The sequence below is a fragment of the Amblyomma maculatum genome, chromosome 8 (assembly GCF_055883805.1).
Source record: "Amblyomma maculatum isolate TAMU_Amacu chromosome 8, ASM5588380v1, whole genome shotgun sequence".
Taxonomy (NCBI): Eukaryota; Metazoa; Arthropoda; class Arachnida; order Ixodida; family Ixodidae; genus Amblyomma; species Amblyomma maculatum.
Window position 1 is genome coordinate 88,655,838 of NC_139351.1, and position 16,957 is coordinate 88,672,794.

At 48.4% G+C, this 16,957-nt stretch overlaps 1 protein-coding gene across 1 annotated transcript in view; it reads right to left on the bottom strand.

Annotated features, from left to right (window-relative positions):
* Window positions 1-16,957, bottom strand: part of LOC146181730 (VWFA and cache domain-containing protein 1) — a 71,949-nt gene that overhangs the window by 53,218 nt on the left and 1,774 nt on the right. Inside the window, exon 2 of the mRNA XM_084576733.1 lies at window positions 11,796-11,858. Within this exon, the coding sequence (XP_084432859.1) occupies window positions 11,796-11,858 (63 nt within the window). The remainder of the gene's footprint in view (window positions 1-11,795; window positions 11,859-16,957) is intronic.

Below are 16,957 nucleotides of genomic sequence, written 5' to 3' on the forward strand. Positions count from 1 at the left end.
CTAAAGTGCGCCACCACTCCTTCAATAGACAACAAAGTAGAGTGCGCGAAAGCAGGAACGACGTGCTGCAATCCGAAGCCAGCGTAACGGATTGGCAAAAGGAGACAGAATTTAGCAGAACATAGTCAACTAGAATGCTCTGGAGAACAAGTTGTTGTTTTGTTTAATAGCTTTACTTAGTTTTTGCATTTATGGAAACTAGAGAGTAATTTGAATGTAATTGAATTACTCAGTAGAAGTAATTGTAATGTAATTTCATTACTTTTGGGGAGCAGTAATGAGTAACGTAATTTAATTACTTTTCTGTGATTTTCAGCAAAGTAATTAGTAATGCAATTTAATTCCTTTTCAAAAGTAATTTTGCCATGTATGCCAGCGACCTGAGTTGGCGCCGCCGCGGTGGCGCAGTGGTTAAGATGCCCGACTACTCTGCCGGAGTACCCGAGTTCGATCCCGACCGCCGGCGGCTGCGTTTCGATGGAGGCGAAAGGAAGAGGCGTCCCTGTGCTGTGCGAAGATCCCCAAGGCGGTCGAAATCATCCGCAGCCCTCCACTACGGCACCTCTTCTCTCTCCCAACGTCCTCCCTTCCCTTACGGCGCGGTTCAGGTGTCTACAGATAGAAGTGCGAAAAATACTGCGCCTTTAAATCAATTCTACTCCTTACTGACCTGACTTGCTCGATGTTCAGCTTTCAGAGCAGATGCCTTCGAGAAGGTGCGCAGTATCGACCGCACAAGCACTTTCAACACCATCCCTGATTTTTGGATCCACGGGGGGTGAACGCGAAACAAACTTCGACGGCGCTCTCCCCATTTAGACCAAAGTGTCAACAAAGCAGGATGAAGTGGGAAGAGTTGATGCAGCGAGAAACTGACGCAACCGCGTACCTGAGCACAATCGCAGCCATGAATAACCGATTAAGCAAAAACAAACGGACAATCCCACACAAAAGGGTTGACTGGTAAAAAGGTGAGAAGAAGCAGGCGAGCAACGGTTACGAGAAGGTACCATAGGGGACGCCTCGAAAGCAGGTAGGGAGGGAGGGAGGGAGAGAGAGAGAGAGAGAGAGAGAGAGAGAGAGAGAGAAAAGGCAGCCAACAACGGCTACGTTCGTCGGAGAAAACACCCAAAATGGACAGAAAAAGAAAACGTAGAAGCTGGCAAGCGAATCCCAGCAGAGCGAAAACAGGCTGAAGCTAACTGCGGGCCATAAACTTGAGCCACCGGCGTCGGCCAGTGGGCTTTGCGTCCGCCAAGTACCCCCCCCCCCCCCCCCCGGGAAAAAAGATGAATAAACCAAGCAAAGAAAGGTGCAAGCGGGCGCACACGAATACGACGACGCTGTAGAGTGGGCCTCCAGACAGAGAGGTACAATAAATAATCTCCGGTCAAAAAGGAACGAGGAGAAGCGGGCGGAGGCCTAAAAGAAGCCAGCCCGTGCGCTTCGGGCGACGACGAATTCGCCACACCGAGAGAAGAGAGCGGACAAAGATTGCGGTTGTGTTCGTCTCCGCGTCTTCAAAAGGAGCCCCTCTCCACCTTCTCCATCTTCTTTCCAACGGCCACGTTGCGGCGAACCGCGCAGGCGCTGAAGACATCAAAGTAAGCCTTGCTCCTTTCGCACAACTCGCCGCCACGAACGAAAGAAGAAAGCAGGGAAACTTCAAACGCGACACAAAGAAATAAAGGAGGTCAAAAAAACACTCCCGACCATGCATACGCCACGCTTGCAAGACGACCAAAAGGAGAGGCAGTTTTTATTTGATTTTCTTTTCCAACGCGGGTAGGAGGAGGGGGGGGGGGGGGGGGGTGCGGATGCGGTAGGGGTCAGACGGCGGTGCCGCGATAGAAGCCGAGCGGCACTTCGCGCCAGACCAGCATATGGAAGAGCCAAGTACCAGCACTGTAGGAAGGAAGGCGCTGAGGAGGGTCGTAAAAAGATGCGCCGCGCGTCCCTTCCTTGCCTTTCTGTGTTTTTCATTTCGAAGGAGAAGGAGCGGGCGGACAGATGAGAGGAGAAGAGCCGCAGCTCTTGAATGCCGCCGGGAGCTACGGCAAGCGGAGGCTCGGCGTGGATGAAAAACTCCGGCCCCCACTACCTCTACCTCCCACCGTCCAGCAGTGCAGCCACCACAGCTCACCCCCCCCCCTCCCCCCCTCAGCTCCAAAACACGTACCTTCTCTCCCAAATACACACCTCCCTCCGGCAATGCGTCCTTTTGTAATTTTTGTAAACTCTGGCATGTAGGAAAGGAGGTTCTAAAGTTTGACTCCACAAGGGAGGTCAGAGAGGATGAAAATGAGATGGAAGTATGAAGGAAGAAAAGAGGATAGTCTCTGTTTCCTACTGGCCGGTTGGGAGGGGGGGGGGGGGGTTCGTCAAGTCCGGCAAGAATCAAGCTGAACCCCCCCCCCCCCCCCCTGCCCACACGCACACACACACACGCCTTATTCCGCCGCATCCTTCTCTCCTTTTATACCGGTCTTCACGCGAGAAGGGCGGAGGGACTCACAGGCGTCGAGGAACAGAGATGGAGGTGAGCAAGGAGGTGGTACATGCATACACAGCGGGGTAGCGGACTCCGGGAGGAGGCGGGTGTAGAGGAGTGTGCGGAGGGAAGACAGGTCCGGCGGCGCGCCGGACACGGCGGTTCTTCGGCCCTGCAGCCGCCAGCAAGGCACAGAAGAAGGGAACGCAGGCTGCCGTGTACGGAGGTGCGAAATTTGGGAGAGGAGGCGACAGAGAAGCAGCGGGTAGCGTTGTAAGCGGACCGGCGAAAGAAAAAAGACGCAGAAAAGGCTTCGGACCGAACCTGCGAGCGAGGGCGGCTCGCCAAGCGTACATCGAAGAACGACCGTCCGAAAGGTAGCGATGTTGAGGCGGTGGCGGAGTGGATATCATTTGCGTGCTCCCCCCTCCCTCCCTGAGCGGGGTGTGCCAGTGCGGACGGAATGCATAAAGAATGTTGCCACAAAGAGAGTGTTTGAAAGGGGAGATGATCATCGAAGGAAGGGAGGAATGGCGAAGAAAAAGAAGAGTAACCGCCGACTCTTGTCGAACAAGCGGCGGAGCAGTAGCAACAAAAGCAGCGGCAGCAACAAACAGACATTGAGCTGAAGCAAATTCCTATTCCCATTCTTGAGCCGCACTTTCACACTCTGGCTGAGCCGTCCCGTACATACCGGAGGCCGGAACGTTTTGTTGCGGCCTCGGCAGTGCAGTTCTGAAACCGAGCCGGGCGATAGGAGAGACGCGACGCTCGAAAAAATAAATAAGTAAATAAACGACCGTTCGGACTTCTGTGTAATGGGAACAGGCGGGGACATGCGCTACGGTCCGAGAAGAATACCCCACCAACGATACCGCGGCTTGAGCTACAATTCCTGGAAAGAAAAAGAGGGAGCGTCATAGTTTTGAAGATAAAAAAATTTTGAAGTTTTGACCGGCTGGAGTCGTCGCGACATTTCCGCGAAAAAAAAAGTGAAAAGAGCCAAGGAATACGATATCAGGTCCTCGAACAAACACGCTGCGAGAGTAAATTCGCCAAGAGAGCGATAACATTACCTAACCACAAGAACATGCGGTGCGGAGACCGAAAGTCCGCGGGGCATTTGTCGTTTCTTTCTTGAGCTGTAGCCGACCGTGGCAAGCAAACAGCACTTCGACACCTGTTAGCCAAGAATGGGAATGAAATATTACCATTATTATTATTATTGTTATTAGGTTATTCCTGGGAGCATACGCGCTTGAGAAAGGTGAGGAAAATGCAGGACGTCTCGAAACTCCCTTCGCCGTCGGAAAACAGTCACATCGCGTTCGAGGCTTCGCTTTTCCGAGGAAGCCACGAGAAGAATAAGCCGGCAAAAAGACGAAGAAAGCAGAAATCCGCAGAGACGGTCACGGCAGAAATAAACAACAAGGCCGCGCTAAGGCAAGCAGCCAGCGAACGAAACGAGCAGTTGTGTGGTCACATCACGTCCTCCTCGTCGTGAGCCAAGCCCAGCTGCGAACGCACAGGACGGAAAAGAGCGGGGAAAAAAAAGTAAAACGTAGAAGACGCCCAGCTCTTGAGGGAGAGTAGACCTCCATTTTTGTGCGAACGATTTCTTCTTGCTGCTTGCTGGAGGAACACGCTTTGAGGAAGGCGGTGGATGGACGTCGTCGTGTCACGTCCCCTTTCTTATGAATGAGGATAATGTTTGCATTCTTCCATGATTCCGGTACCGTCGATGACACCAGGCACTGCGTATACAGGGTGGCCAGTGCCAAGCTATTCAAGCGGCCCCTCGTATACTCACGCCAAGTGAGGCGGACTGGGAGAATGCCCTTCGCGCACCCGACCTGGAGGACCAGCGTCTGCTCGTTCGCCGGGCTGAAGCAGCAGCGAGGGCTATTGGGACCCTGGACTGAGGGTACCACTCCTCGTCCCTCATTATGTAATCGCCATATAAGAAATAAACGTTTTTCACTCACACTCTAGCACGATATCCCCCCCGTCCTTTAGCAAATCTGAGTGGGCCATATCCAAAGTGGCAGTTCGCAGCTACAGACGGTCGAGAATAGACGAGGGCGACGCGCGACGCAGCGTAGCCTCATCCAGAGGAAAAAAAAAGGACAAACAGGCAGGGCGACTGAGTAGTAAATTAAAAAGAAAGAGAGAGAGAGACAGTGAAGGGGAAAAGAAAGATGTATTATGCGAGCCGGTGTTCAGCTGCGCATGACCATGAGGGACGATGTATAATGAAGGGAAAAGGAAGAGGAGGGAACTTTTATTCCTAACAAAATACTGAATTGTGGGCGGAGTTTTCAGTGCATACTGCTGCCCGCTGAGCACTCTCAGCTAGTCCCCGTTGCAGCAAGCGTTTCAGCGTCATCTAAACGCGGCAGCCATGGCCTGGATTCGAACTCGCATGCTTCCACGTGCTCAGCGCGGGGAGGGAGGGACAGGGGGCGGTAGGACGCATCGCTATCACTCACCTCAAAGGATGTGTGTTTGACCGTGTATGCGGGCTCAGCGCACGGAACGCCGGTCTCACCTAAGGACCCACATCTCTCTCACAGCGTCTCCTGCGATAGCTAAAAATGCAATAAACACTCGCGCTGACCAGAATGGGAGCTACATTCGCCTCGATGATACAGGCATCCGAACAGCCGGAGAGCTCGTGATTCGGTGGATTTTCTATCCCACCCAATTAATGTGGTATGAACGGATTCCCCGGCTCTTTCTATAGACATGTTGGCGTTCGTCCGGTAGCAGAAACGTACTTATCGTTTAGAAAATCGTTGTCTACAAATATTCACGCCAGTAGATGCAAACTCGCAACGTATTCGCCTAGAAAAAGACGGGTATACCACAGCTCTGATGTGAACAGTGCAGCAGCGTAGCCTCCAAGATCCGTGTCCAAAAAATCGGTGTCGACACTTGCGAAATCGACCGGCGGCGGCGCCACCTGTGTTCGTTTATATTTGTGTCAGCTTATAAAACTCCGGTTCCAATGGAAGTGATATCAATCTTTTGCGACCAGAACGCGATACCCTGGCGATGCAGGCATACCTTTCTATTTGTCCTCTGTGCGATGCGCGCGCGCGCAAACACGCGACAGAGTTTAGCGCGCACAGTACTACGCCCCGAGTTCCCGAAACATACCTATACAGGCTGTAATAACATACCGATGCTCGGAGGGCAGGTAACAGAGACGACCTCTTGTTTCTTCCCTTTCAGAGAGGAGCCTGCCGCAGATAAGCCTAACGCAGAAAGATCCGCCGTCTCGTCGCCCGCCGGCGATAGCATCGCCGTCTCCGCGACGACCCTCAATGACCAGCGTTTGTTTTATTAAACCGAAAGGAGACATAGGAGGATGGCTTAAGGAAGGAACGAACATGAGGGAGGGAAGTAAGCACCCCCCCCCCCCCTTCTCTCCTCCGTGAACGGAACGTACACACAGCGTCGACGCCCCACAGACGAATTCGAAATGAAAAGTACCTACAGCCTTTCCGACTACGTGCGCACCGGCGAGACGTACACACTGCGACACGTTGAGACATACGGAGGGTCACGACGTCGCGACTCGAGCGCGAGAAGCGGGGGAGTTACTTCAACAAGGGTCCGCTTGTGTTTGCAGCAGCAGTACATTCACCTAGTCGCCGCTGAACGACGCTCCGTGCTCGGAGAGGGGCGCGGTTCGAGGTAAGAGGGGCACAAGGGACTCGCATTCAGCTGATCGTCGCGTACATCCAGTGAGATACGGTACTACTACTACCACCGTACTGCGGATGCGCTTCGCACGCTTTATGACGCTTGCGCTCTACCGTCATTGCCCGCGGGAAAGGAAGAAAACAAAAATACAGGAGAGAAAGCAGCGAGAGGGTCGACTGCAGTGACTTGCGAAACCCGCGCGCGAGCACAACGCCCACCAGTGTCGACGAATGCCGCCCGCTTGTGCATGACACGTCCTTAAGTCTCAATCCAGCCACTTTGTTGTAAATCGGGGAAAAGAGGTACGGGAGGCACATAAACGGCTAAAGAACGTCTACGACAAGTCACCGGCAAGAGATTCGGAGACCGCACCGTCGCGCGTTCGTTTCCGCCGCACACCAAGCACTCATCGGAAGCGAACACCTCGAAGCAAGCGAGTGCCTCTCAAAACTTGTGCATAAGCAACAAAATAAAGACGCATGTGCCAGGGTTAATTCCCGCCGTTCAGATGCCGAGCTTGAATAGCTGCCGCCTTTCGCTGGAGGCAAAACGTAAAGCACGCCCGCGCTGCTGTGCAATGTGAAGTACTCGTTGGACCACTCCGCCTGACCGAAATTAATCTGCAGCCCTCCGTTACGGTGTCTCTGATATCGCACGCAGAGCCTTGAGACGTTAAACCTCTCGGAGCACCCGGAGCGTTCATCGTGACCGCTCGCTTTGTTTCGGAGTGGAGAAGGGCGAAAGAACGGCAAGGTGACAACTCCACTGCCGCCATCACTAACAACTTGGACTCGTGTAGAGCCGAATACGCTTGCGCTCTAGCTTCTGGCCGTGCGATCGGCTCAGATACAAAAAACGCTTTGCCCCTAACGAAGCAGCTGCGTGTATAAGATTTGATTCGACTTGAAAACGCTTTGCCCCTAACGAAGCAGCTGCGTGTATAAGATTTGATTCGACTTGCTCCACGGCACACTGCTCGAGCCGCCCTACAGTAGGAAAAGAACGACACCTCTGGCCGGATGTCAACCTCGACGTCAAAGCCTGCAGCTGCCAGTGGTATAAAGCGGCAGAAAAAGAGAAGAAAGGATAGGAAAATGAAGCCGCAAAATACAACTCCCCCCCCTACCGCGGACCGCCGGCGCCACTCCGCAAACAAAACATACTTCTCGCCGGGCGAAGGTAAACACGACTTCACTTTCGTCATGCGCGCTTTATCGTCGCCGCGCCGAGCAGTCACCATCTGAGCAGGCGAGGAAAAAAATAAAACAGATATAAAAGTGAAACGCGTATAAGACCGATGTCCTTTAGTAGGGCCGACATGTCGATCACGTTTACCTCACAGCTCTGGACTCGCAAAGGGAAATAAGCGCGGATAATAGTGTATACACTATTATCAGACTATATATCAGACTATTATCAGACTATATATAACTGTTATCAGATTATATAATCAGACGCAAACCGCGCGACCTGAAAGCTCCTGAACAAAACTATAGTTTTGTTCAGGAGCCTTCAGGTCGCGCGGTTTGCGTCTGATTCACATTGCTGAACACTAGGAGATAAATCCTAGAAATTCAGGGGACAAATAGAGAAAGCACGATCAATCAGGGGGTATACATGAGCCCGACAAAGTCGGGTCGGGTTGGCCTGCCGAAATGAAAACCGGCTATCGGGCTAAGTCAGCCCGAACTGCAGAGGGTAGGTTGGCTGGGCGAGATAAACGTACATGCTAAATGCCGGGTGGCATTTAGTACACACATTTTTCATTACAATTTAATATATTTTAATCTTGGATACTCCTTAAGATGTTCTTAAATCTACAGCCCATGAAGCGATCAAAAGTTGTATTAAATGGTTGAATGTGGAAAGAGAGCAATATATTGTGGTGGAAGCAACCTCGAGCATTTTGGAGCAGTAGTAGAGCCATTTTGGAGCAGCTTTGGGGCAACGAAACGAGAGTTTTGGAGCATTTGAATTACGTTTTGGAGCACGTTTCTAAGATAAAACACCTTTGATAACTGCAGTTTTCTTTTTCTGAAATATAAAATCTATAAAATATAAAATATATAAAAAAATATAAATATAAAATCTGATTCCTTTTTATGCAAGTTCAATGCCTTCCCAACCTCCCACTATCTCTGACAAGACAAACGGCCTTCGAAAAACGTGAACATCTAGTCTCACTTAATGCGTTTACCTAATTTGACTTGATAGATTCAAATGTCGAGTCTGCCACTTCGATGCGATCTAGCAGCGATACAAATTTGGAGTTCAGATTAATGGGCATGACATTTCTGCTCCCTGTCTTGTGCATATCTACTTTATTTTCCTCATTTAGAATACACATCAAAGCCCCCAGATATGGGGTATTACATGATCCCTTTTGATCCTATGCCATGGCATAATAAATTCCTGACCACATGGATATTTCGTCTGCAAAAAAAAAAAAAAAAAAAAAAAAAAAAAGGCGCCTTTAGACCACAACAATGCGCCTCAACAAGCTTGGTGCCAGTGCCGCTCCCTTGCTTTTTGCCTACCGTGGGATCGCAGACTGCAGCACAACCTCAATTTTGTCCATTTGTAAATATGGCGGAGGGAGGTTGACGGGTGAAAGCAGGCTCGGGCATTTTGGAGCAGCTTTGGATATAGAGAGATGGCTTTGAGGGGTAGCCTTAATTTCCATCATCCTACAGCTTTTTTACTTCCCTGCCTCCTGCCAATAGTTCATTCTTTGCTTGAGCAATGCTGGGGCTCATTAAATATATTTTGGCGATAAACGTCCCAAAGCGACTCAGGCTACGAAAGTCACCGTAGTGGAGGGCTCCGGAGTTTCGACCACCTGGGGTTCTTAAGCGTACACTAACATCGCACAGCCCACGGACGCCTTGCTCTTCGTCTCCATCGAAAAAGCGGCCGCCGCACGGCAGGGATTCCCGCATCCTTGGGTGCAGCAGTCCAGCGCCATAACCACTGCGCCACCGCGGCGGGTCAAGTGAAAATAAGCTGTAAAGCAAATCGGGCTTCATGGGCTTCGGGACAGACAATAAAATCCTGCCGAGAGAGGTGACTGCCTGGCAACATTCGTATACTTTATTTTTCTCTTATCGTGCTCTCTCTTGCACTTGGAACACGGAGACGAACGTCTGGTTCGCAGAAACAGGGCCGCGCGCCTTTGTCGGGAGCTGCTTGCGCTTGTCCGGTCCCTTCCACTCATTACTGAATGCCTGCTGTGTCCTGAACTACGAAGCCGAAATGCGAGAGAGAGAGAGAGAGAGAGAGGGATAAATGAACGGGAGAGTGCAGAAACAGCAAGACGCTGAAACGTAAAGCTGAAGCAAACGACGGGAGCAGGCGGAAAGAACCTAATCACGGTGTAAGAAAGCGCGAGAACCAGCACACTACTTCCGCTCAAGAGACGAATTCCCGGCGTTCCTCAAGAAACCGACGGCTCCCTCCGAAGAAAAGGATACGACGAACAGAAAAGAGAACCCTAGAAGAAACGAAACGGGCCCAACCAGACAGCCAAAACCAAGCGAAGCGACAGAACACGCAGAAAATGAAAACGCAAGAAGAAAAATGCAGCGGGGGGGGGGGGGGGGGGGGGTCTCAAGAGAGAAAGGATGCCGGAGGGGATGAGGGGCTCCAGGAAAGACTTCATCATCCGCGCGCCACAAGACAGAGGGAGCCGTTGTCAGGAGAATGAGGGTGGAAGGTGGGGGAGGTATCACCGCCGCCACCGCTACTCAAGTCGCCGTTGGCACCCCTCCTCTCCCAAAATTACGGGGTGCTCGCCCTTGCAGACCCCCCCCCCCCCCCCCCCCATCATTGCCAAGGCGCCACTCTCAAGAAGTTGATGGGGGAAGGGGGTGCGACGGTCAGGAAGAGAGAGAGGAGGGGGAAAAAGACCAAGACCGCCGCCTCTTCTCTGCCACGCGTGCTCACAGGCGGATATATATTTTCTCCAGCTGGCGCTCCACCACCACACCAACAGGCCGAACCGGGATGGGGGGGGTCGAAGTAGGGCCCAAGGGACCACAGCCGAGAGAAGCGGAGCTCATATAAGCAGAGGCTGTTGTTGTACAGCGGCGCCGGCGACTGCGGGAACGGTGCAAATGCCGCCTACACACGAGCACTGAGGAACGAAATGCGGCAAGGATAGACGGGCTGCTCAGTATTCGCATGCTCTACGGATGGCGGTACACGATGAACAAGGGGATCGCCGCGTAGGCGACAGCGGTTCGCGGTGCAGGTTCTCCGACGCCTCCCGTGTTTTGACGAAACGGATCGTTCGGTGGGCGAAAACGCTCTCTTTGAACCCACGCGCTGTATAATAGCACGCAGGGAATGGCTGACGATGACCAGCACCGGATGAAATGTTATACAGAGTAACTGAATGCTCATAGCCCACACACCGGTAAGGCCACAGCCGGAAAGCGCTGCCAATGGCTGTATACGTAGCCCAACAAATCCAAGAAAAAATTGATCAAGCACATGGAGCAAACTCAAAACGAGATGCACCAGGTGAAACTAACAATTTAGTAAAAGCCGCGGTCTATACTTCACAGATGAGTTAGCAGAGATCGCGCCATATTTCGAAGACAGCGCTACGGCGTTGTCCTTAAATGCTGGTAGACAATTCAATTACGCCGGACTGCCGTGATGGGCTTCCAACTACACAAACGCTATCGCGAACCGCGCGCGCTGCACGTACGCAGATGCGGTTGCGCAGGCGCTTTGAGCCCAGCGCTTCAGTCCCACCCTTCTTTCTTGACCACATGTGGCCTTAGTTTTCAGGTTGAGAGCACTGTTGGCGGCAGGAATTCTGAAACTCCAGTAACACAAACAGCAACACGTAACAGAAATTACTAAATGTGTCCACTGCCGTTTGGTAATTGGTTAGGTCAACTAGGTATTCGTGAGTACTGAATCTTTAGGAGGAAAGCGAGTCGCGTTTTCACCATTCGAACTACTCGCAAATCGCTCGAATAGTGAAAGTGCGGTGCAAATCGATTAGCAGATACTATTCGAATTTCCGAATAGTCACACACCTCTACTTTTGACCCAGTATACTGCTAAAGGCCCTCAATCAAGGATGTTACAGAGGGCATTATATTACATATCACACTAAATCAGGTATTACGTTTCTTTTCCACACACACACACACACACACACACACACACACACACACACACACACACACACACACACACACACACACACACACACACACACACACACACACACACACACACACACACACACACACACACACACACACACACACACACACACAAAATATTAGCCATCCACCCCCCCCCCCTTCCCCTAAATAAGGGACACTTTATCCCCAGCCATTTCGTAGGAAGCCAATAGTAACTCACTCTCTCTCTCACACACAGGAGAATGCTTATTTTTTGTAATGATAAGTGGGGTTTACAATCACATAGTGACACACACGGCTTATTTCTTTTTTTGGCACTGATAAATGTGAAATTGGTGGTGTAATAAATTTTTGCCTGAAATATAACTGATAAGAAAGGATAACAAACAATCGCATACAATCACATGAAGGAAAAACTGGTTACACACGCTTACCTCATCAAGCTGCTTGGCTGCATCAAAGTTGTCTGTGGTGAATGGCAGCTCATCGTAGATTCCCTGCATGTGAAAAACGCACATGAGTACGGGCCTTAAAATCATAGGCGCATATCTACTCAGACACATTCAATCATAACAAACTAAATGCTTCATACTTTTTCCAAGTTCCATAGAAAAAAATTCCTTCTTGTAGCCACATCAAGCCAATAGAAAAGAAGGATTATACCTTGCATAGACCTGTGCCTCAAGGGCAGGTGTTAACTACTACTATAAACAACACTGAAATTATTCAAGCTTTGCTAATTGCAAGTTTCACGCGATATATTTTCAAGGTAACATGGGGCTTCACTGACAGTTTAGAATCTGCGGTTATCCCACACTTGTTAACCAGAGTGCGCAAATAATATCTTTTCAGAATGGTGGTTTAACAGCGCAAAACACAGACCAAGAAAGAGACGAGACACATGCACCAGCGCTGAACTTACAACATTTTTTTATTATTTATTTTTATTTGTTATTCTGTCTTGTGGCATTACCTACATAGACCAGACTGGCCGTTGCTGTAATGTGTGGCTCATGGAGCACGCTAACTAGTTCAAAAAGAAACTAACCTAGCGAACCATTGTTTTACGTGCAAATGCATGCCGTTTTTTGATGACATGGGTATGTTGTTCGTTCATCCTGACTATCGCACTAGAGAAGTAGCTGAAGCTTTTCACATTATCAGAAAAAGTAAAAGGTGGCTGAGTACACCTTCTGTCTTATTATATCTTTGGGAAATAAATATGCTGTATAGTGGGTAGCAGTTCTGCAGATGCACTCATGTTTTTAAAGACTTTTTCCTTTTTACCAACTCTTGAAGTTGTTGAAACTGCATATGTGCACTGATTGTTTGTGTGCGTATATATGACGCGATTCCTCTCAATAATAAAAAATCAGTCGCAAGTTCAGCGCTGGTTCGTGTGTCTCGTCTCTTTCTTGGTCTGTGTGTTTTAAGCTATTAAACCACCATTATGAAGCAACAGCAACTAGCCCAATCTGCAGTTGTTATCCTTTCAAAACCAATCTGAATGTGGACCATTTATTAAAAAATGATTTGAATATTTTTGGGAATATTCGCTACTTGTGCAAACCTTTGCACAAGACAGATAACTGTATGAAAAAGCAAAGTGCTATGCCTGACAGTCAAAAGCTATTCCCGCCAAACGACACAACAGCAATCTTCTTGCTAGCCCGCCCAGAACTGTTTCCGGGCAGCTCGAAATTATGTCCGCAGCTCGAAATTATGTCCACATCGGAAGCAGAATAATGAGTAACATACAAGGGCACTTGCCCAGGCAAGTCCTGGGTACGACAGGCTTGGTACACCAAGGAAACGCTCCCACAGTAGCCACTGCTGTGGATGCGTTGTGACAAAAAAAAACAAGGCCTGCTTTTTCTTGTTGAGAACACGTACTCTTTCGTCGTTGACGGACAGAAAACTCGATACCACTGCAAGTCTTCACTTGAGATGGCGTCAAAACAGACAACAACCTTAGAAGCGTGATATGAAAAACATCTACAGTGCTGTCATACATGGCTGAAACATGGTTATACAATGTAAATTTTCCTTGTTCATTTGCTGTGACAGTCGGTCCATATCTAGAAGAAAATTCGAGCAAACATTGCTGTTGTTTGCTCATTTGAGATATTTGAAATGTAAATGCATATTTAAAATCAGCATTCTGTTCTGCACTTGCATGTGAAGTTTCAACAAGATATGTTCAAAAATAAAGGAAACATTTTCAAGACCCTCATCCCCCCTTTAAAACTGACATAGTGGTACATACAGTTTTTGAGGCCTGTTCTGGAAAACTGTGCATTCAGCTTCACTCACAGGAAGGATGCACATTGCTAAGCTGCTTCGACAAAACACGTGACCCTCTGAAGGTAATTTGATCTTTCCTATGGTCTTGCTCGCTCCGATCATAAACAAACTGTCATTAGGTATGCTGCATGCCTAATCTGCGCACCGGAAAACCGTGCAACCAACTTTCTAGAGGCATGTGCACATATAGCTTCCAATTTCCAGCCCCCTATGGGCAAGCACGTGATAAAAATAGGGAACCCTGTTTCGGTGATGCCTTGTACTGGAGACCATAGCGATGCTCTGCGTAATTTCACTTTTGCCGAGTAGTGGCCGGCGATGAATTCCAGGGGCAATGCTCATTCATACAGAAAAATTGCCTTTCGCTGCTGCTGACAGCATGCTAATTAGCACTACATCTCAGAAGAATAGTGCAGAGAGTTACATATGAGCCAGAGCCTCAGAGAACAGCCACATATGAATGTTACAGTGCCACTGAATGGGTTGCTCCGCAACACTGACCCTTCCCCCCTTGCAGATTGATCATGTGGCAACCGGAGATTAAGGTCTGTTTTTAAGGCAAAAGCCTTTAATGGCTCATGCTGTCGTGGACAAAGTGTGTCCCGCTTTTTCGGCGTTCTGATTGGCCAAGGTGGGATGCGTCCCTGCCATCTTCAATGCCACACTTGAACGCGCGCCAAGGAACGCCACGCAACAGGAGCGATGGTGTACCGTCCAAACTCACACTTGCCGGAGAGTGTGTGACAGATACTGCGCGTTTCCTTTCTTTTAAACCAATTATAATTATATGTAGCACTGCAACGAATGCCGACAAGAGGCTAATGATGGGAGGCAAATTATAGGATATGAAGGGTAGGCTTTTGCCATTCTCCTCTTAAGAGACATCTAAGAGACCCTCTAATTTTATCAAAACGATTGTCAAGCAAAACACGACAGCCTCATGCCTGTTGTTTCACCTGTGACATGAAGTAACTAGCTAAGATCCAGATCATCCTAAGAAATCTATGACATGCCATATTTGAATTTTCCAGCAATTACCCAAAAATATGCACCCATACTCAATTCGGTTCGAATAAAGTTCCATATGAACTATATGACTCAGTAAGCAAACAGAATATGAGGAAATTTGATTCAATATTCAGAAATTTCTAATATTTCCACATCGTCACCTACAAACACGGTGTTTATAAAATGAGAACCGTGGATTCTGGGCTTTAATGTGCCAAAGTGACGCATGGGGCATGATGGACGTCATAGCAGAGGGCTCCACATTTTAATCTAAAACAATGTTGAGTTTATTAATGTGCAGTGACACTGCACAGCACACGACCATTCATGTGCTTTGCCTCCACCAAAGTATGTCCGCCAGCACAGGGTTCAAATCTAAACAAATAGGACCAGCAGCCAAGCATCAAAGCCGTCACAGTGGGTGTTCCTAGTATGTGTCTTCGTGCAAATGATTATAAATCTTGCTCTCACTCGTATTTATGAACACTTTTGAATTGAAAATATAAAAGAAAGAACAGCTGGTATTAGGAAGTTTTCTTCACCTACAGGCACATCAATGTATTTAACACATTTGCTGCAAACATATTTATTAAGCAGCTAGCAGTTGCCCTGATGATCAAAACCATGGATTGTGAACATTCAACCTTTCTAAAATGTGCTTGATTTATTACGTTTAACATCCCATAGCCGCCCAGGCTGTGAAGGACGCCATAGTGGAGCGCCATGTCTTTTCACCATTCGAAAGCTTTAGATGTTATTCACGCTTTCTTAAATCTCCATTTCAATGAAAAGTGATGTTTTATTAGTATAATTGATGAATTACCTTTAGCTGATGTTACCAGATGATGCCACAGCGTTATGAATTTCTGGCTCAAGAGGTATAAGACTATCATCACCGCAACATGCGTCTTTACATGTGGAGAGAGGCAAGCAGTGGTGAAAGCTGTACTTTGACATACCATCTGGCAGCTGGGCAGGGTAACTTAGGCACAAAGGTTTTCATTGTGCAAAAAACACTGGGCCTTTATATCCAGTTTTGAATCTCTTCTCAACATCCCAAACCCGCACATCCACTATGGGAGACATTGCAGAGGAGAGCTATGGATTAATTTCGACCTACTGGGGCTCCCCAGTGAGCACTAGCATCACAATGGCATTTTTAAATTAAAGCCACAAGCAAAAGATACTGTAACGAATGGTTTAATTAAATTAGACAAGACAAGGCATCGCCACGAAATTTTTGTTGCGGCTGGCGCCATCTTTAATACTCTTGGCTTATGTGTACATTACACATAGCTTCATTGGATACTTTTTGGGCTAGCCAAATAATAGCATACTATAGATTGTTACTCTTGGCTTATGTGTACATTACACATAGCTTCATTGGATACTTTTTGGGCTAGCCAAATAATAGCATACTATAGATTGTTTATGCAAGATAATTTTGGCATAACATTTTAACAATATTGCCAGAACTCTGTGCAAACAAAGAGTGCTTTATAGAAGCCACAATTTTTTCATTGGCTTTCATGAATTTACATTTTTTGACATACAATAATGTTAACCTGGACATGTGGCACTGCTCTTGAAAGAGCCCATTGGCATTACAAACATAATACTTTATATACTCACTGTCATTTCGATAGGAAGGTATGTTGTAAAAAAAAAAAAGTGGTTGTCTTTTTTGCACAACATGCCTTCCCATCGTTACAAACCAGCACGCCTAACACCATATCATTGCCACTTCTTGTGTACACATGGCAGAAGTATTATACAAGGTGCACATTCAAGCATAGTGAAGAGCACATGGTCTTCTACGGCTGCATAAGTACATAATTCAGTTTCTCTACATGCAACGCATTTGCCAACATTAGAGCCGAGTCTTTAGTCCCAAAGCCAGCAACAGTGGGTGAGCTGTCACGTAGCGTGTGCATGAAAATAATGGGGCATACAACCCGCAGAAAGCTTTCAGCAGCAACAAAAGATCCACATTAGCAACAGCTGGGAGCGTGACGACCTTGCACAAGGTCTCTTCCAAGGTACCACACCTGCTCGAAAGTTTTCTTAGAGATAGTAAATCCTGTTGGGTCTTATTCTGACCATACTGTACAGTTCTCTCCTTAATGTAACATCACGTGACTCAGTCATCTCCCCCCCCCCCCCCCCCCCCACTTTCTACTTCCTTTTCCAGGCAAAGCGAGGCATGTTCCAACACGATCACGGTCGGCAAACACTCTTTTTTGTCCGCTCGATGGGAGGTCGGTGAGGATGCGCGCGCTATCGA